General features: G+C 43.8%; 1 protein-coding gene across 9 annotated transcripts in view; it reads right to left on the bottom strand.

Annotated features, from left to right (window-relative positions):
* Positions 1–3,437: 3,437 nt before the first annotated feature.
* Positions 3,438–20,060, bottom strand: part of NLGN1 (neuroligin 1) — a 674,832-nt gene continuing 658,209 nt past the window's right edge. For all 9 annotated transcript variants that reach the window (XM_082224056.1, XM_082224059.1, XM_082224063.1 and 6 more), the window contains 2 exons: positions 9,084–9,873; positions 3,438–6,271 (listed from right to left, as the gene is read on the bottom strand). In XM_082224056.1, coding sequence (XP_082080182.1) covers positions 5,437–6,271; positions 9,084–9,873 — 1,625 coding nt within the window. In that variant the 3' untranslated portion in view covers positions 3,438–5,436. The remainder of the gene's footprint in view (positions 6,272–9,083; positions 9,874–20,060) is intronic.

Consider the following 20,060-nt stretch of genomic DNA (forward strand, 5'->3'; position numbering starts at 1 on the left):
TACTTTCAAGATACTATAGAAAACGATTTGGCAGGAAACGATGCCAATGATTCCTAGATTCTTGTCCAAGATACTTTTCTAAAATAAAGGATAAAAAATAATACTTCATTGTACTTACACATATATTGACAAATATGCAAAGGCAGTAAAAACAAGCAGTCGCTTCGCATGAATTCCGAACGTTGATTCCTCTTTGATTATATTGGATAACTTATTGATAGAAAGACGCAACAAATAAAATATCTCACTCATCCCCCCCCCCCGGTCTATTTTGAAAGATGTGGAGGGGCGACCCTCCAGAAACATTTATACCTTCCGGTGGGAATAAACTTCAGGAAAGAGCTCCAAAATTTATTGCCATTTTTAACCCTGTGGCTCCCTGTTTGTGGAATGCTCTCCCCAGAGAGGCTTGCCTGGGGCCTGCATATCTTTAGACACCAGGCAAAAACTTTCCTCTATAACAAGGCCTTTGGTCTTTAACTACCTGTGGCCTTTTAGTAGTGGCTGGGATGTTTTCGATATATTTCTCTTTCCTCTTGGTTTTCATGTATCTATGCGGGGTTCACTGTCTGTTTGTTTGGTTTTTTGTAAGTTGCTCTGGGTTGCCGTGGGCAAGAGAAAGCAACTGATGGATGGCGGCTAATGGATTGAAGTTGAATCCTGACAAGACAGAAGTATTATTTTTGGGGGACAGGGGCGGGCTGGTGTGGAGGACTCCCTGGTCGTGAATAGGGTAACTGTGCCCCTGAAGGACCAGGTGCGCAGCCTGGGAGTCATTTTGGACTCACAGCTGTCCATGGAGGCGCAGGTCAATTCTGTATCCAGGGCAGCTGTCTACCAACTCCACCTGGTACGCAGGCTGAGACCCTATCTGCCCGCGGACTGTCTCGCCAGAGTGGTGCATGCCCTAGTTATCTCCCGCTTGGACTACTGCAATGCGCTCTACGTGGGGATACCTTTGAAGGTGACCCGGAAACTACAATTAATCCAGAATGCGGCAGCTAGACTAGTGACTGGGGGCGGCCACCGAGACCACATAACACCGGTCTTGAAAGACCTACATTGGCTCCCAGTACGTTTCCGAGCACAATTCAAAGTGCTGGTGTTGACCTTTAAAGCCCTAAACGGCCTCTGCCCAGTATACCTAAAGGAGCGTCTCTACCCCCATCGTTCTGCCTGGACACTGAGGTCCAGCGCCGAGGGCCTTCTGGCGGTTCCCTCATTGCGAGAAGCAAAGCTACAGGGAACCAGGCAGAGGGCCTTCTCGGTAGTGGCGCCCGCCCTGTGGAACGCCCTCCCATCAGATGTCAAAGCGATGAATAACTACCTGACATTTAGAAGACATCTTAAGGCAGCCCTGTTCAGGGAAGCTTTTAATCTGTGATATTTTACTGTATTTTTTGTTTCTATGGAAGCCGCCCAGAGTTGCTGGGGAAACCCAGCCAGATGGGCGGGGTACAAATAAATTATTATTATTATTATTATTATTATTATTATTATTATTATTATTATTATTTCATGAACAACGACAACACATCCCAGATGTCTTCAATCAGAGCAACACAATCACGGCCTTTCAAAACTGAATGATGTGCGGGGAGACATCCCTCCACTTTCATCCTAACTGCTGCCCTGCAATTATAGAGTTGCAAGCTGGATGGTGCTCTCCATGGCCACCCAAGAGCTTCTGGATCCCTCTCCTATATGAGATGGAGAACCTGTGATCCACCAGATGTTGTTGTAAACAAACCCCCACCAGCCTCAGCCAGCATGATCCATGAATGAAGAGAGTTGCAGTCCAACAACATCTGGAGGGCCAGTATCCCCTTCCCTGCCCTAATGAAGGCATGCATCATCATCATCCAGTGGTTTCTTACAAGTTTTGGGGCCTTGTATAGGCTGCTCAGGGCTGGGGAGCCTGTGTCCAGTGCTCAAGGATGATGGGCGTTGTAGTGCAGGAACACCTGGTGGGCCACAGATTCCCCAGCCCTGACGCAGCTCTTCCACTTGCAAGGGTTTTCCCATTTGGTGTAACGGAGGAAGAAAATATCCAGAGGAATCTGCTCCCCCTTCATGAAAACAAATGCAAGCGCTCATACACCCGATACTTTCATATGTGCACAGGAATTTACAGGGAGCTTGAGATAGGGCACACGCTAGATATGCCCCAACACACAGCTGAAAATGAGGAATGTCAAGGGTTGCAACACCCGTGACTGTGATTTTGTGCAGCCATATATATACATGTGTTCCATTTCCAACTGCGCAGGATCACAGCCAGGATCTTCATCCTGTGCTTTTGTGAGCAAGTAAAAAATAAACTTTACATTTGCATTAGTCCCTTCATAATTCACAGTTATAATAAAATCATTGGCTGCCCAAAGCAAAGGGGGGTGTATAGCGTTGGGTATCATTTATTTTTAACTAATAAACATAAACAAGAACAGAGAGAGAGGGAATATGAACGAGGATGAGAGAGCTAAAGTGAGATATATGACCACCAGGAATCTAGGACAGAAAATTATTTTGTCTTCTTACTGTTAAAAAAAATCCATCAACCTGGTTTTCTATGGGTTTTGGGGTTTTTTTGTTCTTCAATGTGTAATCTTGGTTTACAACAATTCATTTATATATTTCTTGTGGTCATCTCCCCTCCCCCCGGATTTGTTTCCATTACTCACATAGCAAAATACAATCTTCTGATTAAACAATAGTTATCCGATGGCAAACAATTCTTTTTATTGGTTTACATTTGGCAGGTCACAGTCACAACCACGTCAGGCAGAAATTGCACATAGACCATCCTGAATTTTGAAGACTTTCCCTGTGTCATCTTCTACGAGGGAATTTTAATGACTGGGGCCATTAATCTATCTGTATTGTGTGCTTTTTAAAAGGAAAGGAAAGGAAAGGAAAGGAGAACTAAAGGAAGCACTTGAAAATTTTAAAAAGGGTCCATTTTCCACTTTCATATTTAAACTCGTATTTGATGTGCTAAGAGCTGGATTTCTGAGCGTTTATTTGCTGTATAACCTTTTCTTGTAATTGTCAAATATTATTTGAAATGTGTGTTTAAAAATAAAACCTGAAGTTGTTGTTTCCAGCAACCAACTTTTTGCTGCCTTGCAAATGTTGGCTGGAAAACACACAGCCCAGTCTTATATATGTTTACTCAGAAGTAAGTCCCAGTGTGTTTAGTGGTGCTTAGTTACTTCCAGGCAAGAATGTAATCGGTTACAGCTTGTGACTTACGCTTTCCTAAGGAATTCAATGGTGGAGTCGCAACCCCAAAGTGATGGTTGTTATTTGTTTATTATATTATTTTTAGCTGTAGAAGGCGTACCAAAGTCTTCAAAAGCCAGACTGATCTCAAGAAATAACTCTTTATTCTGAGACAGTTACCATTACTTCATTAAAAAAATGACAAAACAGCAATAAACATTTGAGCTCTTTAATGAGCAAATATCAGGTCTCTTAGCATTGGAATAATTATAATATCCATTATCCAGATTAGCTTTATTTTTTCACTCAGCGGCCAACATGAATGGCCCAGAAGTACAAAGATTTTATTTTCCCCCATCAAGTAGTATACAATTTGCTGTGTGTGTAATAAGCTTTCAATCTTGAAAAAGAGTAACTGAAAAGAAACATTTCTGTTACTGCAGTTAGTTTGTCAGAGAAAGTTCTGCGCGTTATCTTACAAACTATCAAAATTGCTAGTAATTTGAAAAAATGCAAAATAAAAAAAAATCACGTAACTTTACTCTAATAGAAATATAATACAGGAAAAGAGAGAAAGTATTCCTCAGGGATGTGCTCTTTAGTCCATCTCAATTTTTTTCTCTTTTTTAAATATAAATGTACATCTGATTACACATACAAACATTTTGTTTTTTGTTTTGTTTTTAAATGACCGTGACATACCATTTCTTTAAAATCCAAAAGTAACGGGGGGGGGGGGAGGGATACAAAGACCTTCCTCTCATTTTATACCATTCCTTTCAAAACAGGACAATATTAAGTAAGATGCAGAAGTAAAACATTTTCCAGATGGTGACTTCAATCCTCCCATAGCCTCTGTATCAATATTTGTACTCTGCAGAGAGATCTCCTTTGATTTTGAGCGAGTTTACAGGAATGCTGAAGAGTAAATGCAGAAGAAAAAAGGAATACCTCGGAAATCCTAGGAATGAACTTCCTCAGTGCAATATAACAAAGTCAACAGAATTACTGAGAGCTGTAATAGTTGTGATTTGGGCAGGGAGGGGATGAGGGCATCTTTACACATTGCAAAATATTCCTTGCAAATAAATCTTTGGATTATTTTTTAAAAATTTTATTTTACTGGTATAAACGCAAGAGGTTGTAATGAACCTTCAACAACATGTTAAGTGCTTCATCAAAGGATGCCCTAGTCACATTGTTATCGCTATAAATTAATTGGGTGGAAAGAAAAGAGAGCATTTAGAAACATACAGAGTTGCCTTTCATGTTCTTTTGGGATTCCTATCCGGGTTTGTTCTCTGCTATGCACCAACTGTACCATCAAACACTTCTAAGACCTTCTGTAATGCCTTCCATTACTGGGAAGCTACTGGGAATTTCGGGGTTGTCGATTATGTTTTTTTCCCCCTTGAAAACAAACCTCCTTTAGGTTGCGCCAATTGAGGAAAGAAGCTTCTGTTGAGAACTCCAATGGGACAAGAAGAATTTTTTTAATTACGGCTTAATCAGCAGCACAGCCACCAAGCATAATAAATTATCATGCACATCGTGCTAAAATATCCGGTTTCCTTTATTCCCGCAATGTTTATACTGACAGCACTTATGTGATAACCTGCCAGACTATGAAAGCTCATTTCCTTTTTTCTCCCTTTTCCTTTTTTTTTAAACTGGCAGATCTCAGCATATAAGCCCCTTTCTAAGGCCTTTTAACAGCACTAGTGCTTTGTATACTTATCCAAATATGTAAATATGGTCTACACAAGAAAACAGTTCCAAATAAAAACTGGTGAAAATTATCTGACATTCCATTAACGTGTCCCATTGTGCATATTCATAGAACTTTTTAATTTCAGTCATAGTTTCTTTCCCACTTTTGTGTTGCACATGCCTAATTCCATTATGTAACTTAAATCCTCAAAAAATTAATACTCGAATGTGAATGAAAAAAGTATCATTCAGGACAACTGCTTCAAGCAATTGCAAAAAAGTTATAATTTCTTTTTTTTCTCTTTTTGTTAAAAGTTCATTTGTATATATGTACAGTTCATTCCCCCCCAAAATCCCCAAAGTTCTTGATATGTATATTCACATCATATTTCTCCATATTTAAATAATAAGAGTCTTGTAGGTTGAAAGCCAAGTGAAATCTTCTGTAATTATAACCCACTGTAATCCACACACACACAAAAAAGTTTGTTTCACCTTGTCTGGCTATACCCTAGTTGTTGAATGTGAATGGGGGTGCGGGTGCGGGTGTGGGTGAGGATGGGGCAGTGTGTTATTCTGTCCACCAGTAAATGTATTAAATGTGTGTAAGGGCTGAATCCCAGGTATAGTGTTGGGTATCATTGTAATGGTGTTGGGGGTCATTAAAGGAATATCATCAGGTGACCGCCTCATAGCTAGTGTGTAGTCTGGGGGGCAGGCGGTCCTGAGAACCACCTCATGTGGATGGATGGATTCACATTCATGACCCAAGTCAGTGTGCTTCATCTGGAGGGACATTATTTCCTCTTCTTGTGCGTGTGTAAGATCATTGGTAGTTGTACGCTGTGGGCTGCATCTCCGGTGGACGTCGTGCCTCCTCTTGTCCTTTTTGTAATATAGAGCTGCAAAGGCTAAAATGTTCAGGAACAGCAAAGATGCTCCAACAGCAATAGTTACACTCAACTCCGTGGAGTAGTCTCTTTGATCTCCTGAAATTAGGCTTGGCGGTTGTTTGGGATCATCTTGCTTGGCTGTAGGAAAGGCTGAAGTTACGGGTACCAGATTTTTCCGGGTTGGTCTGAAAGTAATATCAGTTGATGGCACTTTAGTCGTCGTAGAGGTATACTGTGAAATGTCATTAAGATTGTGCAGGTGAGGTACCAGTTCCAACCACAGGTTCACCTTGTTGGCCCTGTAATGTTCTTTCACTCGCGGCTTTAATCCAATGTGAAGGTAAAGCTGGTCTTTCTGAGAGTATCTGGTCCATGCTACTTCCTCAAAGCGGTTGGGTTTCGTGTGAATGAACTTAGTATCTTGTGGGACAGGCTGGTTCGGATCCCTAGGGAGAAAAAAGTGGACACGTTCAATGTTACTGAAAATGGCTCCAGCATTGGTGGAAAAAACACCAATCACAAGTGGGGAGAACATCATTACAGTGAGGTCCTGGTTGCTGGCTTCACATGGGCATCCTGCCTGAGACTGTGAGAACATGATGTGGACATAGGCAGGCCTTTGACCAGATCTAGAAGGACTCTCCTTATGTTCTCTTCCCCCACCCCACAAATATTTCATATACAGTGGTACCTTGGGTTAAGAACTTAATTCGTTCTGGAGGTCTGTTCTTAACCTGAAACTGTTCTTAACCTGAGGTACAACTTTAGCTAATGGGGCCTCCCGCTGCCAACTGCACCGCTGCCACATGATTTCTGTTCTAATCCTGAAGCAAAGTTCTTAACCCAAGGTACTATTTCTGGGTTGCAGAGTCCGTAACCTGAAGTGTCTGTAACCTGAAGCATCTGTAACCCAAGATACCACTGTAGTGTCAGCATTTTTAAAATAAAACATATTATGAAGTTGGCTTTTGATCAGCAAAACATTGGGGAGAGGGCTCAGCTCTTAGTAATGCCATACCATCTGTTACGTGGTCAGATAAAATATAATATTATTTATTTATTTATTTGTACCCCACTCAGCTGACTGGTTTGCCCCAGCCACTCTAGGCGGCTTCCAGCATATACAAAAACATAATAAAACATTAAACATGAAAAACTTCCCTATACAGGGCTGCCTTCAGATGTCTTTTAAAGGTTGTGTAGTTACTTATCTCCTTGACATCTGATAGGAGGGTGTTCCACAGGGTGAGTGCCACTCCTGAGAAGGCTTTCTGCCTGGTTCCCTGTAAACCTCACTTCTCACAATAAGGGAACAGCCAGAAGACCTTTGGAGCTAGAGCTCAGGGTCTGGGCTGAATGGTAGGGGTGGAGACACTCCTGCATGTATAATGTAAGAGGAGTCCAGATAGATCAGATCAAGAGCTGAACTTCATTCTTCTGATAGTTGCCTACCAGGTGTTACCATGAAGTCCACTTGCAGGACATGAAGTCAATATACTTTCCTCACTATTGACTTCCAGCAAGTGGTAATCAGTGGTGCAGTGTCTTCTGAAGATAAAAGTTTCACACAGCCTTTGATGCTAAATGCATGACGGATTCGTGTCGTAACAGTGACTGAGCTACATGAACCAAATACTCCTGCTACGTTTGCTGCCCATAAGAATAATAACAGTAAGTCGAACCTGCAACAAAATCTTGCAGTTTGGAGTACTCCTCCTCACTACTCTAGCCAGCCAGCCAAGTCCTCTCCAATACTTCACTCCATATTCGTTCCCACTTGCTTTTATGTCCCCTCCTCTCAACAATCAGTTAGCATTTCATGACCACTGAGCAGGCTCCCTCCTCACTGAGAAATCCTGCCCCCAAACCCACTGAATGTTCACCCTTCAGGTTATTCCCAAGCTTATTTCCACCTCCTCTCTCATGCTTGGGTGTTGCCATTTTAGCTACATAAGCAAGAGCAGTCACCACCAGAACATTGGAACTAGAAGAAATGATTAACATTCATGTGGCAATTTTTGAAAGTTCAAGACACTTTACATTCATCATCCCTTTGCAATTATTACAACAATGCTATAAAATAGGGCAGCATTGTCCTCATATTATTCATGGTGGGGGGAGGCTGAAGAAGAGAGACGTTTCGCCAGTGAGCTCATAGCAGCAGAGGTGAAATGTGAAGTGGGGACCAACGGTGTTAATCTGTATAAGGCAGCTTCCTGGTTTTTCCCCCAATATAATAATTACGCACATTATTGTTTCCATGCACCTTACTTCTAAAATATTTAAAATATTCAAAATGTTAAAATTGAACAAGGGCGTGATTCATTCTCTCATGGTTGCAGCTGCACATATAGGGTAATATCACCCTGGCATCCAATGAAGCCCATTCTCCTCCTGGTTGTCTTTTGAGTTTAAAGTGTTAGGCATCATTTACAGCTGGTTGGGATGTCAGTCTAATCCTTCCATATAGTGAGAACAGAATCTTAGAATTGTAGCGTTGGAAGGGACCCTGAAGGTCATCTATTCCAACCCCCTGCAATGCAGATCTGATCAGATTCATTTATTTAGATTTAGTCATCAGACTATCTCAAATCAAAAGCCTAACAAGGTAGCATCAATAAAGTGGTTGACAACACCTGATAATTATATTGGAACTCAGCTTATATCCCCAGCCATAATGGGAACATGCTCACTGGAAGATCCTGAAGCTGAGGCTCCAATACTTTAGCCACCTCATGAGACGACTCCCTGGAAAAGACCCTGATGTTGGGAAAGATTGAGGGCACAAGGAGAAGGGGACGACAGAGGATGAGATGATTGGATAGTGTTCTCGAAGCTACCAGCATGAGTTTGACCAAATTGTGGGAGGCAGTGGAAGACAGGAGTGCCTGGCGTGCTCTGGTCCATGGGGTCACGAAGAGTCGGACACAACAACAACAATGGGAACATGGGAAAATATCATTCCCCACAATTCCAGAGACATACACTAGACTAGTAGAGAAATGTAATCCTCTGTGAGTGTTAAGAGATAAAATGGTAAATCCTTTTAAGGGAAATTTCAGATGAAATGCTTTGATTATGGCCCTTCTGGATCATTTTAAATATGTTGCTCTCAGTTGTAAGCTTATGAGCTGAAAACACATGAAACTACAATTACCAATGTGGAAACCCTTCTTTGTGATCTGGGTGTCATGAGAAAGGATAGGCCTTGATTTGACCAAAATCTTGATCTGCCTTATAAGCTCATCAATTACTTACCCAGTTTTTGCAAAGTTTGTCCAATATGTCATCACCACTGCGCTCAGCATGACATCATTTTTGGAAAAATTACAAGGAAACAATTCAGTAGGACCAATCATTGGGATTCCTAATACATAAGGAACCTCATCCCCATGAGCAGCATCTGCCCATGCAGGTACCTGGTCTGTTTGGCAATGATGGTAGAAGGCATAAAAATATGTGGGTGATCCAAAATTTGAATGAAGATCAGCTGTAGCAACCGCTGGTGCAACCCACTGATGATCAGTAAACAAAGCCAGCAGTGTTTTCCTTCTTGTCTCAGGATTATGTCTATCCGCCCAGTCAGTGTACATAAATTTAATTGTTTCTCTCAGTATATCTTTTCCTTCAGGGTATCCGTATAAGTTATCGACAAAGTTTGAAACAGCAAAGTCAAAGTCACTTGCAGATATGCCATCTTCGCTGTCGACAATGTTTTCGACAAATTTCAACCCTTCTCCTTGGTTGACTCCCAACATTATGTCGTAGTTGAGGAACTCTCCTTGCTCCATCAATATCTGAGGGTCATCTGGTATCACATCCCCATCAATGACTGGACCAAAGGCTATGTGGTATCGGGCTGGTTGGATATCCTGATCGACGAGTTCTCTATAAGGCTTCTTCTGTAGACATTCTACTAATTCTACAGTGTCGGACACATTGCAGCCAACCTTTGTAGCCAGCATCCTGGCATATTTTGCAGGTTGAAAACTGACTGCCCAGCTGGAAAGAGCTGTTCCACTTTGAGCTATTGCCCTTTGAAAAAGTCCTGTATGGGAAGGTAGAAGACAGGATAAGAAAACAGACCCGAAAACAATAGCTAAGTGGTTACATGCTTAAAATATTTGAGTTAAGTTAGGAAAACACCTCATTTTTGCAATACAATCATTAGGAAATAATAATAATAATAATAATAATAATAATAATAATAATAATAATAATAATAAATGAGGATGAGAATGAGAATGATAAGGAAGTGGAGGAGGAACTCATTGGTTGGTATATGTGCAGTGTGCAGTTAAACAATGTAATACAGTTGTGTCCAAACAAAAACTATATATTATTGTTGTAGACTAATGAGAGAACACAAGTGAGACAAGCAGACTTAAAACTTGCAGTGCCTACTTTACATTTTACGATAACCACAAAATCCCCCAATTGGAGCCAGGTGCAAATAAACAATACACTTAGAATTAAATAATTCTGAGCTCAGGCACTAGTAGTAGAACATAATGGAGCTCACAGGCCTTCCACACACAAAATCTACCCTGTGTTCTCCCAGGTTTTCTGAATTTCAACAGTAAAATTTAGGGTAGAAGGAGGGTTGTTTCATTGCTGCTATTGTTAAGCAATCAGAAGTCAAGATGGCCTGAAGATTCAGATCTGCCTTCTGTCCACGCTGATCTGTATACAAATGATAAAATGCCAATCCTGAGATACACACAGATGGGGTTTTCCATTGGTGACCCCAGTGTTGTGGAATGCCCTCCCTGCTGAACTATGATAGGTCCCAACAGTGTTGGCATTCCTCTGGCTCTGGAAGACTGTTTAGGCAAGCATTCCCCTGAACTGAACTTCTGGTTTTATTGTTTTAATTGTGTTTTATTGTCAAAAGTTGACTTGTTTTACTGTATATATTAGTTATGGATGCTCTTACTGCTTTGATGCAATTGCTTTGTGTATTTTAATTATGCATTGATTTTATAGTTTTAAACCACTTAGAAGCCATTTGGACATACGTATAAGTGGTAGATAAATCAATATTAATATTACTAAGAAAAGAGTATAGCTATTTGATGGATCATTCCTGCACCTGGACCACTGAATAAAACATGAGTTGAATGTCGGATGCAAAGCATTAATGCCCATGTATTTATTGCTGCCTTCAGTGTCACAATTCGTCCATGAAGAATGTGGCTTATTTTGAATAAAATTGTTGTACTAAATTGTTATAGCAGAGATGGGGAACCTGTGGCTGTCTGGATGAACTTGAGATGCTCTAATCAGCATGACTACCTTAACAATAAGAGATTATGGGAATGTATGGAGGGCCACAGGTCCCTCATCTCTGAGTTTCAGGAAAAAAAGACTCTACTGCAGTTATTTAATTCTTTATGCCCTATAAACCACTTTTTTCACATTCCACAAGAACTGAGTTGTGGAAGTGAACTGGCAGCATCCTCATCGTGGCATCACACAGAAACCTCTCTCCTTCCATCTGGGAAGAAAATAATCAATGGAGGAGACCATGTTTATTTGAACATAGGCACATGATAGGCCTCCTTCTTCCAAGGAACAGATCAATCGGTTCGAGAATTCCTAGATTCAAACAAATGGAATAAGGCCCACATACTTATTACTATCTCCACATGAGGAGGAGGTAGGTAGGAAAAGGGCACAGCGTGCAAAAGTCAAACACTGAATTACACATTTTAGTTTGTTATTTATTTGCAGCACCCCAAGAAGGTGGCACTTCAACAGGACCCATGAAAATGTCACAGGTATCAACTTAAGATTGCTTCCAGGTGATGTGATCAGTCCTTGTTGTGCTGAACTTCTAAGTTTCTCCATAAATAGATCATTGCCCCATAGTTTCTAGTGCTTTCCCCCATCACTTTCCTTACCACAGAAGGTTTGATTTTTGTAAAAGTGGGTGGTGGTTGCTTTTTGAAACACAGCGCTTTAATTGTTCAAACCTTTAATTTTCTGGTTTGCAGTTGAATCCCTCTCACAAAATAGTGACCGCTTGAAAGCAGCTCATATTTCTACAGAGCCAATATGCTTACTACTGACTGTAATCTTCAATCAGTGTGGGCAGTTTCAAACTCTGCATTGCATTACGGTGGTTAATATTGCCAGCACTGTACAAATCAATAGAATTCTGAATCCAAGTTCAGCTTCTGAACTATTCATTGGATTTCATTTACATTGAACTCGAGGAATTTTCTTTTAAATTATGGCAGAATACACTCAAATTGGATTAAGAATTCTGCTCCATCAGTGAATGGGTTTATGGGATCTGCCCCACGCTGCTCCCTTTACTGTTGTTTCGGGAATGCTTAAGGAATCTGAGACTTTCTGATTCCTTCTGCACCTTTTGGACCAACACACAGATTGGAATCTCACTATCCAATAAATTTCACGCTCCTCTGAATGTTGCCATGAATTTCCTCAGCAGTTTAAAGGTACCCAAATAGGTTTAAAGATATCAAAAATATGGTTTTACACCTGTTTTTTGATGGACAGAATGCAATGTATTTTGAAAGGATTTTGAGGGGGGGCGGAGAAAGTAAATAAATGTGAAACAGAATGGGTAAAAAAAAAAGGTGTCGGTAACACAGACCAGAAATAGATTCAGCCACACCCAAAAGGCTTTGCCATTCACTTAAGTGGAAAGGACAGCTTCATTCACATAGATAGTACAGAGTAATTTCCTGTTCCACGGATAATCCTCAGCCCAGTATAACCCTCAAGCTGACACATGACTCCCTTCTCTCCTCAATGGGAGAAAATAGCAAATGAATGCCACTGCGCCGTGTTTATTTCCACTGATGGCAAAAGCACTAAATCGGCTTAAATCCCTGCAACTTCTGCCTTACTGGGTTATGGATTAGATGGTAAGGAAAGTCACCTGCTCAGAAACTGCTGATATAAACAGCAGAGCTTGTTAAATGCTCCATTAAAGGTTGGATTAAGTTAAAAGTGGTCGAAGTCCTCAAACCATAAAGCTCAATTCAGCTACTTTAAGGACAAAAATCTTTTTTTTTTTTTTATTGAACTGTGATAATGAAAAAAAATGGATGAAAGGGATATTCCACTTTAACCCTTAAAGCCTCTCTCTCTGAAGCAACTCCATGGAAATTAGAGGCACTGCTCCAGAGTAAATGGTTTGAGGATTGTAACCTTAGCACAGAGAGCAGGTACTATCAAAAGTAAAGGGCATAATCCATCCATCTGGTCATGTTGAAGTTACCTTACATTCAGTGGGATAGAACCAAAATCAACAGACTGTGTAACCTCATCTAATGTATGTTTACTTAACAGTAAATTTTATTAAGATGGAACAGCACTTATTCCCTGGGACGTATGCTGATTTAAAAGTGCTTAACTTTGGCTGGGTCATGTCCAAACTCCAGTTGAATGTATGTTATTCATGCCTACAGTTTGTTCATTGATATTTTCCATTGTGTACATCCCTCACTATTACCCACCATTTTTAAAACGCTATCTTGGTCTGTGGTTCTATACAGCTAAAATAAATCTAGTCTCACTTTGAGTGAGAGTCATATTTATCACAGTCACTGGAGGACAGATGGATATTTCTACTCTAATTTATGGAATGGCCACTGTGAAAACAGGATGCTGGACTAGATGAGTCACTGGCCTGATCCAGTAGACCCTTCTTATGTTGTCGAGTTAATTTCGACAAAAATGTCATGGTTCAGATTAAAGCTGAACCCAACCTTCTCCAGAGGACTTCTTCTAAAAACATTCCTTGAGAAAATCCACCTCTCTCTGAGAAAAAGATGATATGGATTCTTCTTCAAATATTTTCAACCATTGTGCTGCTGATGCTGCTAAACAATTGTTTGGAGTATGGGGTTGGCCTATGCATGTTTCTTCATCAATACTGGATAACTGCAGGAACAAATGGTCAACTGTCTAAGTGAATGAGCCACCACACCAAAAGCTGCACATCTCTGGGTGGGCAATGTTGTCCCCCGGAGTGAGCTCATTAGAACTGGGCTGAACTTTCAAACGTTTTTGCTGGGGGCAGGGTTGGGATGAAATGAGAACAAGTTGGGGAAAGCTCACCCGGCCTGGACACGGAAAGGATTGACAGATTGATAGCTCTTTCTTGATTCTGTGGGTGGTGGTGCATGGCCGTTCTTAGTTGGTGGAGCGATTGTCTGGTTAATTCCGATAACGATCGAGACTCTGGCATGCTAACTGGTTATGCGACCCCCGAGCATTTGAATTACTTTTATTATGGAATGATTTTAGAATGTTGTACTATTTTATTGTTGTTAGCCGCCCTGAGCCCGGCTTCAGGTGGGGAGGGCGGGATATTTATTTATTTATTTATTATTAATTATTAGTCCTGAACATTGTTGGGGATGTGGAAATGGATGACAGCTCCAGTGCAGCTCAAACCATCTCTCCCACCCTATCCTGAGGCAAAATGAAAGGGGTTGCAAAAATGGCTTCCCCACTGATGACTGCTTTCCTTGTGACAATCACATCCCCCACTTACAAAGTGCCTCTCAGAATGCGGTGTGAGGAAGAGATGGTAGGCAGTGGTCCATTTCTCCAGGTCACAGAGGCTGGAGCTCGGAGGAGAGCTCTAGCAATGCCATAACACTGGGGAACTGGGGCGTGTGTGGCTTAGCATAAAATGGCTGCCACAGAGGTGGTTTTAGGGCAGTTTGGCCAGTTCCTCTGCACTGGGCTCCAAGCAGAGAGGGTGCATGAGAAGCACTTGCCTGGCTATGGGGAGAAGGCATGAGGGCTCTGACAGGGTCCAAGAGAAAAAGAAGAGTTTGGATTTGATATCCCGCTTTATCACTACCCAAAGGAGTCTCAAAGCGGCTAACATTTTCCTTTCCCTTCCTCCCCCACAACAAACACTCTGTGAGGTGAGTGGGGCTGAGAGACTTCAGAGAAGTGTGACTGGCCCAAGGTCACCCAGCAGCTGCATGTGGAGGAGCAGAGACGCAAACCCGGTTCACCAGATTACAAGTCCACCACTCTTAACCACTACACCACACTGGCTCTCCCACCTCCTTCCCAAAGCCCAGCATGCTGTGAGGGCTGGGGCGGGGGCGCCAAATTTTGGCCTAGCTCAGGGCACCATAATACCAAAGTCTGCCCCTGGCTGCCACATCTAAAAGAGCAGCAAAAGAGACAGCAACACAAAATGGTGCAGGCAGCTTCAGCTTCCCCATCCCATGCACTGTAGATTTTTGAAGAGACATTTGCTGTGATTTTTCACCGCCTCCATAGGAGGTAGTGATGGGCGCATGAGTTCTCAAGAGCACCGGGCTGGCGACCCCTGCTATGGGGTGTCAAACCTGAAGGGGAGAAAGCCTTTTTCCCTTGCTGGCTGGCTGTGCTGAAAAGAGCACAGATCAGGATAAGGCACGCAGGAGTGACCTTGATACTTGGGCAATTTTAGATTGCACATGCAAAAAGATGGTTTTTTAAAAGCCTGTTCTTTCCTTGGGTGGCACCAAGTGTAATTCATAACCGATTCAGACAAAAGACTTCTGGACTAAGTGCTCATTTTCTTCACAGTAGATAACAGTTTGCAGCCGCTCTGCCATTAGCTTTGAAACAGAGAGCTGTGTCAGTGAACTTTCCTCTAGACATTTCTACACATTAAAAAAAAAGCTAAACAGGCCCTTGACAACTGGCGAAATACTGTTGGCTTCATCTATACTGTGAATGTCACTGACTCTCTTTCCAAAGAATATATACAGTGGTACCCCGCAAGACGAACGCCTCGCAAGACGGAAAACCCGCTAGACGAAAGGGTTTTCCGTTTCGGAGGCGCTTCGCAAAACGAATTTCCCTATGGGCTTGCTTCGCAAGACGACAGCCCATAGGGAAATCTCAGGGACAGCGGGGAAGCGCAGCGCGTCTTCCCCACTGTCCTCGGACCTCCTCCCGCTGCCGGCTTCGGAACGAAGCTCCGATGCCAGGCGGCGGGGGGGGGAACGCCTCCTCCCGCCGCGCGGCACCGGAACGAAGCTCCGATGCCGGGCGGCGGGGGGGGAACGCCTCCTCCCGCCGCGCGGCACCGGAACGAAGCTCCGATGCCGGGCGGGGGAGGGGGAACGCCTCCTCCCGCCGCGCGGCACCGGAACGAAGCTCCGATGCCGGGCGGGGGAGGGGGAACGCCTCCTCCCGCCGCGCGGCACCGGAACGAAGCTCCGATGCCGGGCGGCGGGGGGGAACGCCTCCTCCCGCCGCGCGGCACCGGAACGAAGCTCCGATGCCGGGCGGCGGGGGGGGGACGCCTCCTCCCGCCGCGCGGCATCGGAACAAAGCTCCGATGCCAGGGGGGGACACCTTCTCCCGCCACCCGGCATCAGAACAAAGCTCCGATGCCGGGGGGGCACCTTCTCCCGCCACCCGGCATTGGATGGCTTTCCTGAAGACTTGGGGTGGGAGGAGGGTTTTCCTTCCCACCGCCAACATTCAGAATGCTGTTCTGAATGTTGGCGGTGGGGAGGAAAAACCCTCCTCCCACGCAAGCCCCGGGAACAGAGGGAAAGCGCTGCACGCCTTCCCCTCTGTTCCCGTACCTGTCCTGAAGGCTTGCGGTGCGGAGAAAAGCCCTTCTCTGCACCACCAGCCTGGCAAGCGGTTTCCCTAGGAACGCATTAATTGATTTTTAATGCATTCCTATGGGAAACCGTGCTTCGCAAGATGAAAAACTCGCAAGAAGAAAAAACTTGCGGAACCAATTAATTTCGTCTTGCGAGGCACCACTGTACAGTCATACCTCATGTTGCGAACGCTGCGGGTTACGTCTTTTCAGGTTGCGTCCCGCAGCAAACCGGAAGTACCGGAAAGGGTTACTTCCGGGTTTTGCGCAGAAGCGCAAAATGACGTCACGTGCATGCGGGTTGCGTTCCGTTCAGGTTGTGAACGGGGCTCCGGAACGGATCCCGTTCGCAACCAGAGGTACCACTGTACATATAAGCAGTGCTTTCACCCCCTAGAAAAATAGGTGGTGGTACTCACCATGAAGTTGTTACAGTAAGTGCCACACGTTTTAACAACAACAAAAGGGGTGCCGGTACTATGTACCCATGAGTATGTACCCCCTGGGGGGGAAAAGCATGGCATATAAGTTCTGCTGAGTGAATACCCAACAGGGAAGTGTTTTCTGCAAGCCTCACAAGCGGAGGGAGGTAACTGCTCCTTCCCAGTGTAAGGATATTGGATCAATTAAAAGGTATTGCTAGTCTTGCATTACATTTTCCACAGTGACCAACCAGATACATTTTGGGAGGCTCGGAAGTTGAACATGAGGGTAACAGCCCTCTCTTGCAGTTGTTCCCCACCAACTAGTATTCAGAGGCAGACTGTGGAAATCTCTGGAAATCTTTTGTAATATGGCGCCCTGCACGAACCCAAAAACTGGCACCCCAAAATGGATCTTCTTGATTATGAATCTTCTCAATTTTACACCCCGCCCCCCGGCTCAGCACCCAATGCAGGAGGCAGCCTGCACGTCCCTAAATCTGGCACTGGTGTCTGTTCTCGGACGAAGCATTTAGCCATTGTGACTATTAGCCTCATTTTCCACGAATTTGTTCAGTCTCTTTTAAAAAGCCATCTCAGGTCCCATTCACATTAGCTATAGTGCAAGCTGCTTTGTGGATGCTTTTGTCTTGAATATATAAACACTTGAATGAATGAATGAATGAATGAATGAATGAATTCATAAACATTGGATCAAACAGACCCAACCTCAGTTGAAATATTAGATGAAAATGTATTTGAAAATGAAAACAAACAAGGACCCTGAAATCTGATTATTACTTATAGGGGTATCGGGCAACTGCAATGATCCCCAGTGTGCCCCCCCTTTAGGAACTTATATCCAAGGGGGATATTCTGCAGACCAAGAAGCACAATCCCATCTGGGCAACCTTCCACTTCCAGGGTCTACCTGTCAGCAGCAGGCAGGAACGGGGGCAAATGTGGGGGAAGAGACACATGCACATTGTATCTCTGGGCAGTAGAGATTACCCCAAGGGTCATCTATTCCAATGCCCTGTGTAGGCTGCTTTCTACACACACACACACACACACTCCTCTGTGTCCTCCATCCAGGAAGCAAGAGGCATTATTAGAGTTCAAGGAGACATTCCAGCAAAGCAAAACACTCAAGGAGGGTATAAACTCAGGCTGATGAAAAGCATGTCCTAGGAATAAGGTACGTGATGGAGAAGAGGACCAGACAGAGAGGCCTGGATTGCCCCATCTCTGCCCTATATGTCTCTTAGTTCATGTCTCTTAGTTCATTTTCCTTTCAGGACAAAATCTTCTGATGGTATGATTGAAAAGAGGAATAAAGGTAAAGGTACCCCTGCCCGTACGGGCCAGTCGTGTCCGACTCAAGGGTTGTGCGCCCATCTCACTTAAGAGGCCGGGGGCCAGCACTGTCCGCAGACACTTCCGGGTCACGTGGCCAGTGTGACGAAGCTGCTGTGGCGAGCCAGCACCAGCGCCGCACACGGAAATGCCGTTTACCTTCCCGCTATAAAGCGGTACCTATTTATCTACTTGCACTTAGGGGTGCTTTCGAACTGCTAGGTGGGCAGGAGCTGGGACCGAAAGACGGGAGCTCACCTCGCCGCGGGGATTCGAACCGCCGACCATGCGATCGGCAAGCCCTAGGCACTGAGGTTTTACCCACAGCGCCACCCGCATTCCGAAAAGAGGAATATCAACTGTTAAATGCCTCCTTATCTTCACTGTGGCACCACCAGTAATGACGGTGCTATTTATTAAGTGTTCACAATGACACCAGAGCCATTTTGACTCCCTTCCTCCCAACACATTCAACATGCTGTGGTTCATTTTCTCCCGTTCACGTTACTCGAGTCATTTTAATTAAGCCCTCAATTTCCCAATAAACGTGGAAGAGTTAAAGTGCCAAACGAAAGCCATCCTCTCTACATTAGGAGAATGCAAGGAGTATGAAGTTGTGTCAGTTAGAGGGAGATTTTTACATATGTTTACACCCCTTTGAGTCGGGTATGAACCCCACCCCTCCCCGCAAAGCACAGAAAGATTAATACCATCTAATGATTGAGTTGCTTTTGATACATCTAGCTACATATATATGTGTGTATGTGTGTGTATATATATTTATATATGCAGGTTTTGGTGTCTTCGGGTGTCTTCCCGTGTAAGAGTCGGGGTGTCTGGGCGACGTTTCGACGAGGTCTCACTCGTCATCTTCAGGCTGGTGCTTTCGGCTTCTTGTTACTGGAACAGAGCAGAATCTGGTGTTTGAGTTCCTATAAATACTGTTGAGGGGTGTGGTGTATAGCCTCCAACGTTCTGGGCAGAGAGGAAGTTCCTAGATTAGTGTGCCTTTTCTTCTTTTGTTCCTTAATTACTTGAGGGATATCTTGAGTGATTTCATGAGTGATATTCTGAATACCACTGGGTGGGTCATTAAGTGTAGATTAGTTGCTAAAGCTTTCGTGTCTTGACCTCTTGAGCTTGTGAAGAGTTTTTCTGAGAAGATGGCTGTGCTGCATTTAGTTGTGCTCTGGCTTGGCTTCGTGTATAGGGGCGAGCTGTGATTTTGTGCCTTGTGCCAGCCAGATCTGTGTAGGGATTGCAGGGGGGTGCAGCATCCGGAGGTGCCACTATAGTTTGGCTACTGGATGGAGTCTGTAAAAAACCGACACCAGAACCAGAGGCACACAGAACGCCGTCACCAATCAACCACACCAGACCCAAACCCAGACCCTCTCCACAGACATATTACAGACTCCATCCAGTAGCCAAACTATAGTGGCACCTCCGGATGCTGCACCCCCCTGCAATCCCTACACAGATCTGGCTGGCACAAGGCACAAAATCACAGCTCGCCCCTATACACGAAGCCAAGCCAGAGCACAACTAAATGCAGCACAGCCATCTTCTCAGAAAAACTCTTCACAAGCTCAAGAGGTCAAGACACGAAAGCTTTAGCAACTAATCTACACTTAATGACCCACCCAGTGGTATTCAGAATATCACTCATGAAATCACTCAAGATATCCCTCAAGTAATTAAGGAACAAAAGAAGAAAAGGCACACTAATCTAGGAACTTCCTCTCTGCCCAGAACGTTGGAGGCTATACACCACACCCCTCAACAGTATTTATAGGAACTCAAACACCAGATTCTGCTCTGTTCCAGTAACAAGAAGCCGAAAGCACC

This window comes from Podarcis vaucheri (assembly GCF_965113315.1).
Source record: "Podarcis vaucheri genome assembly, chromosome: 5".
NCBI classification, from domain to species: Eukaryota; Metazoa; Chordata; class Lepidosauria; order Squamata; family Lacertidae; genus Podarcis; species Podarcis vaucheri.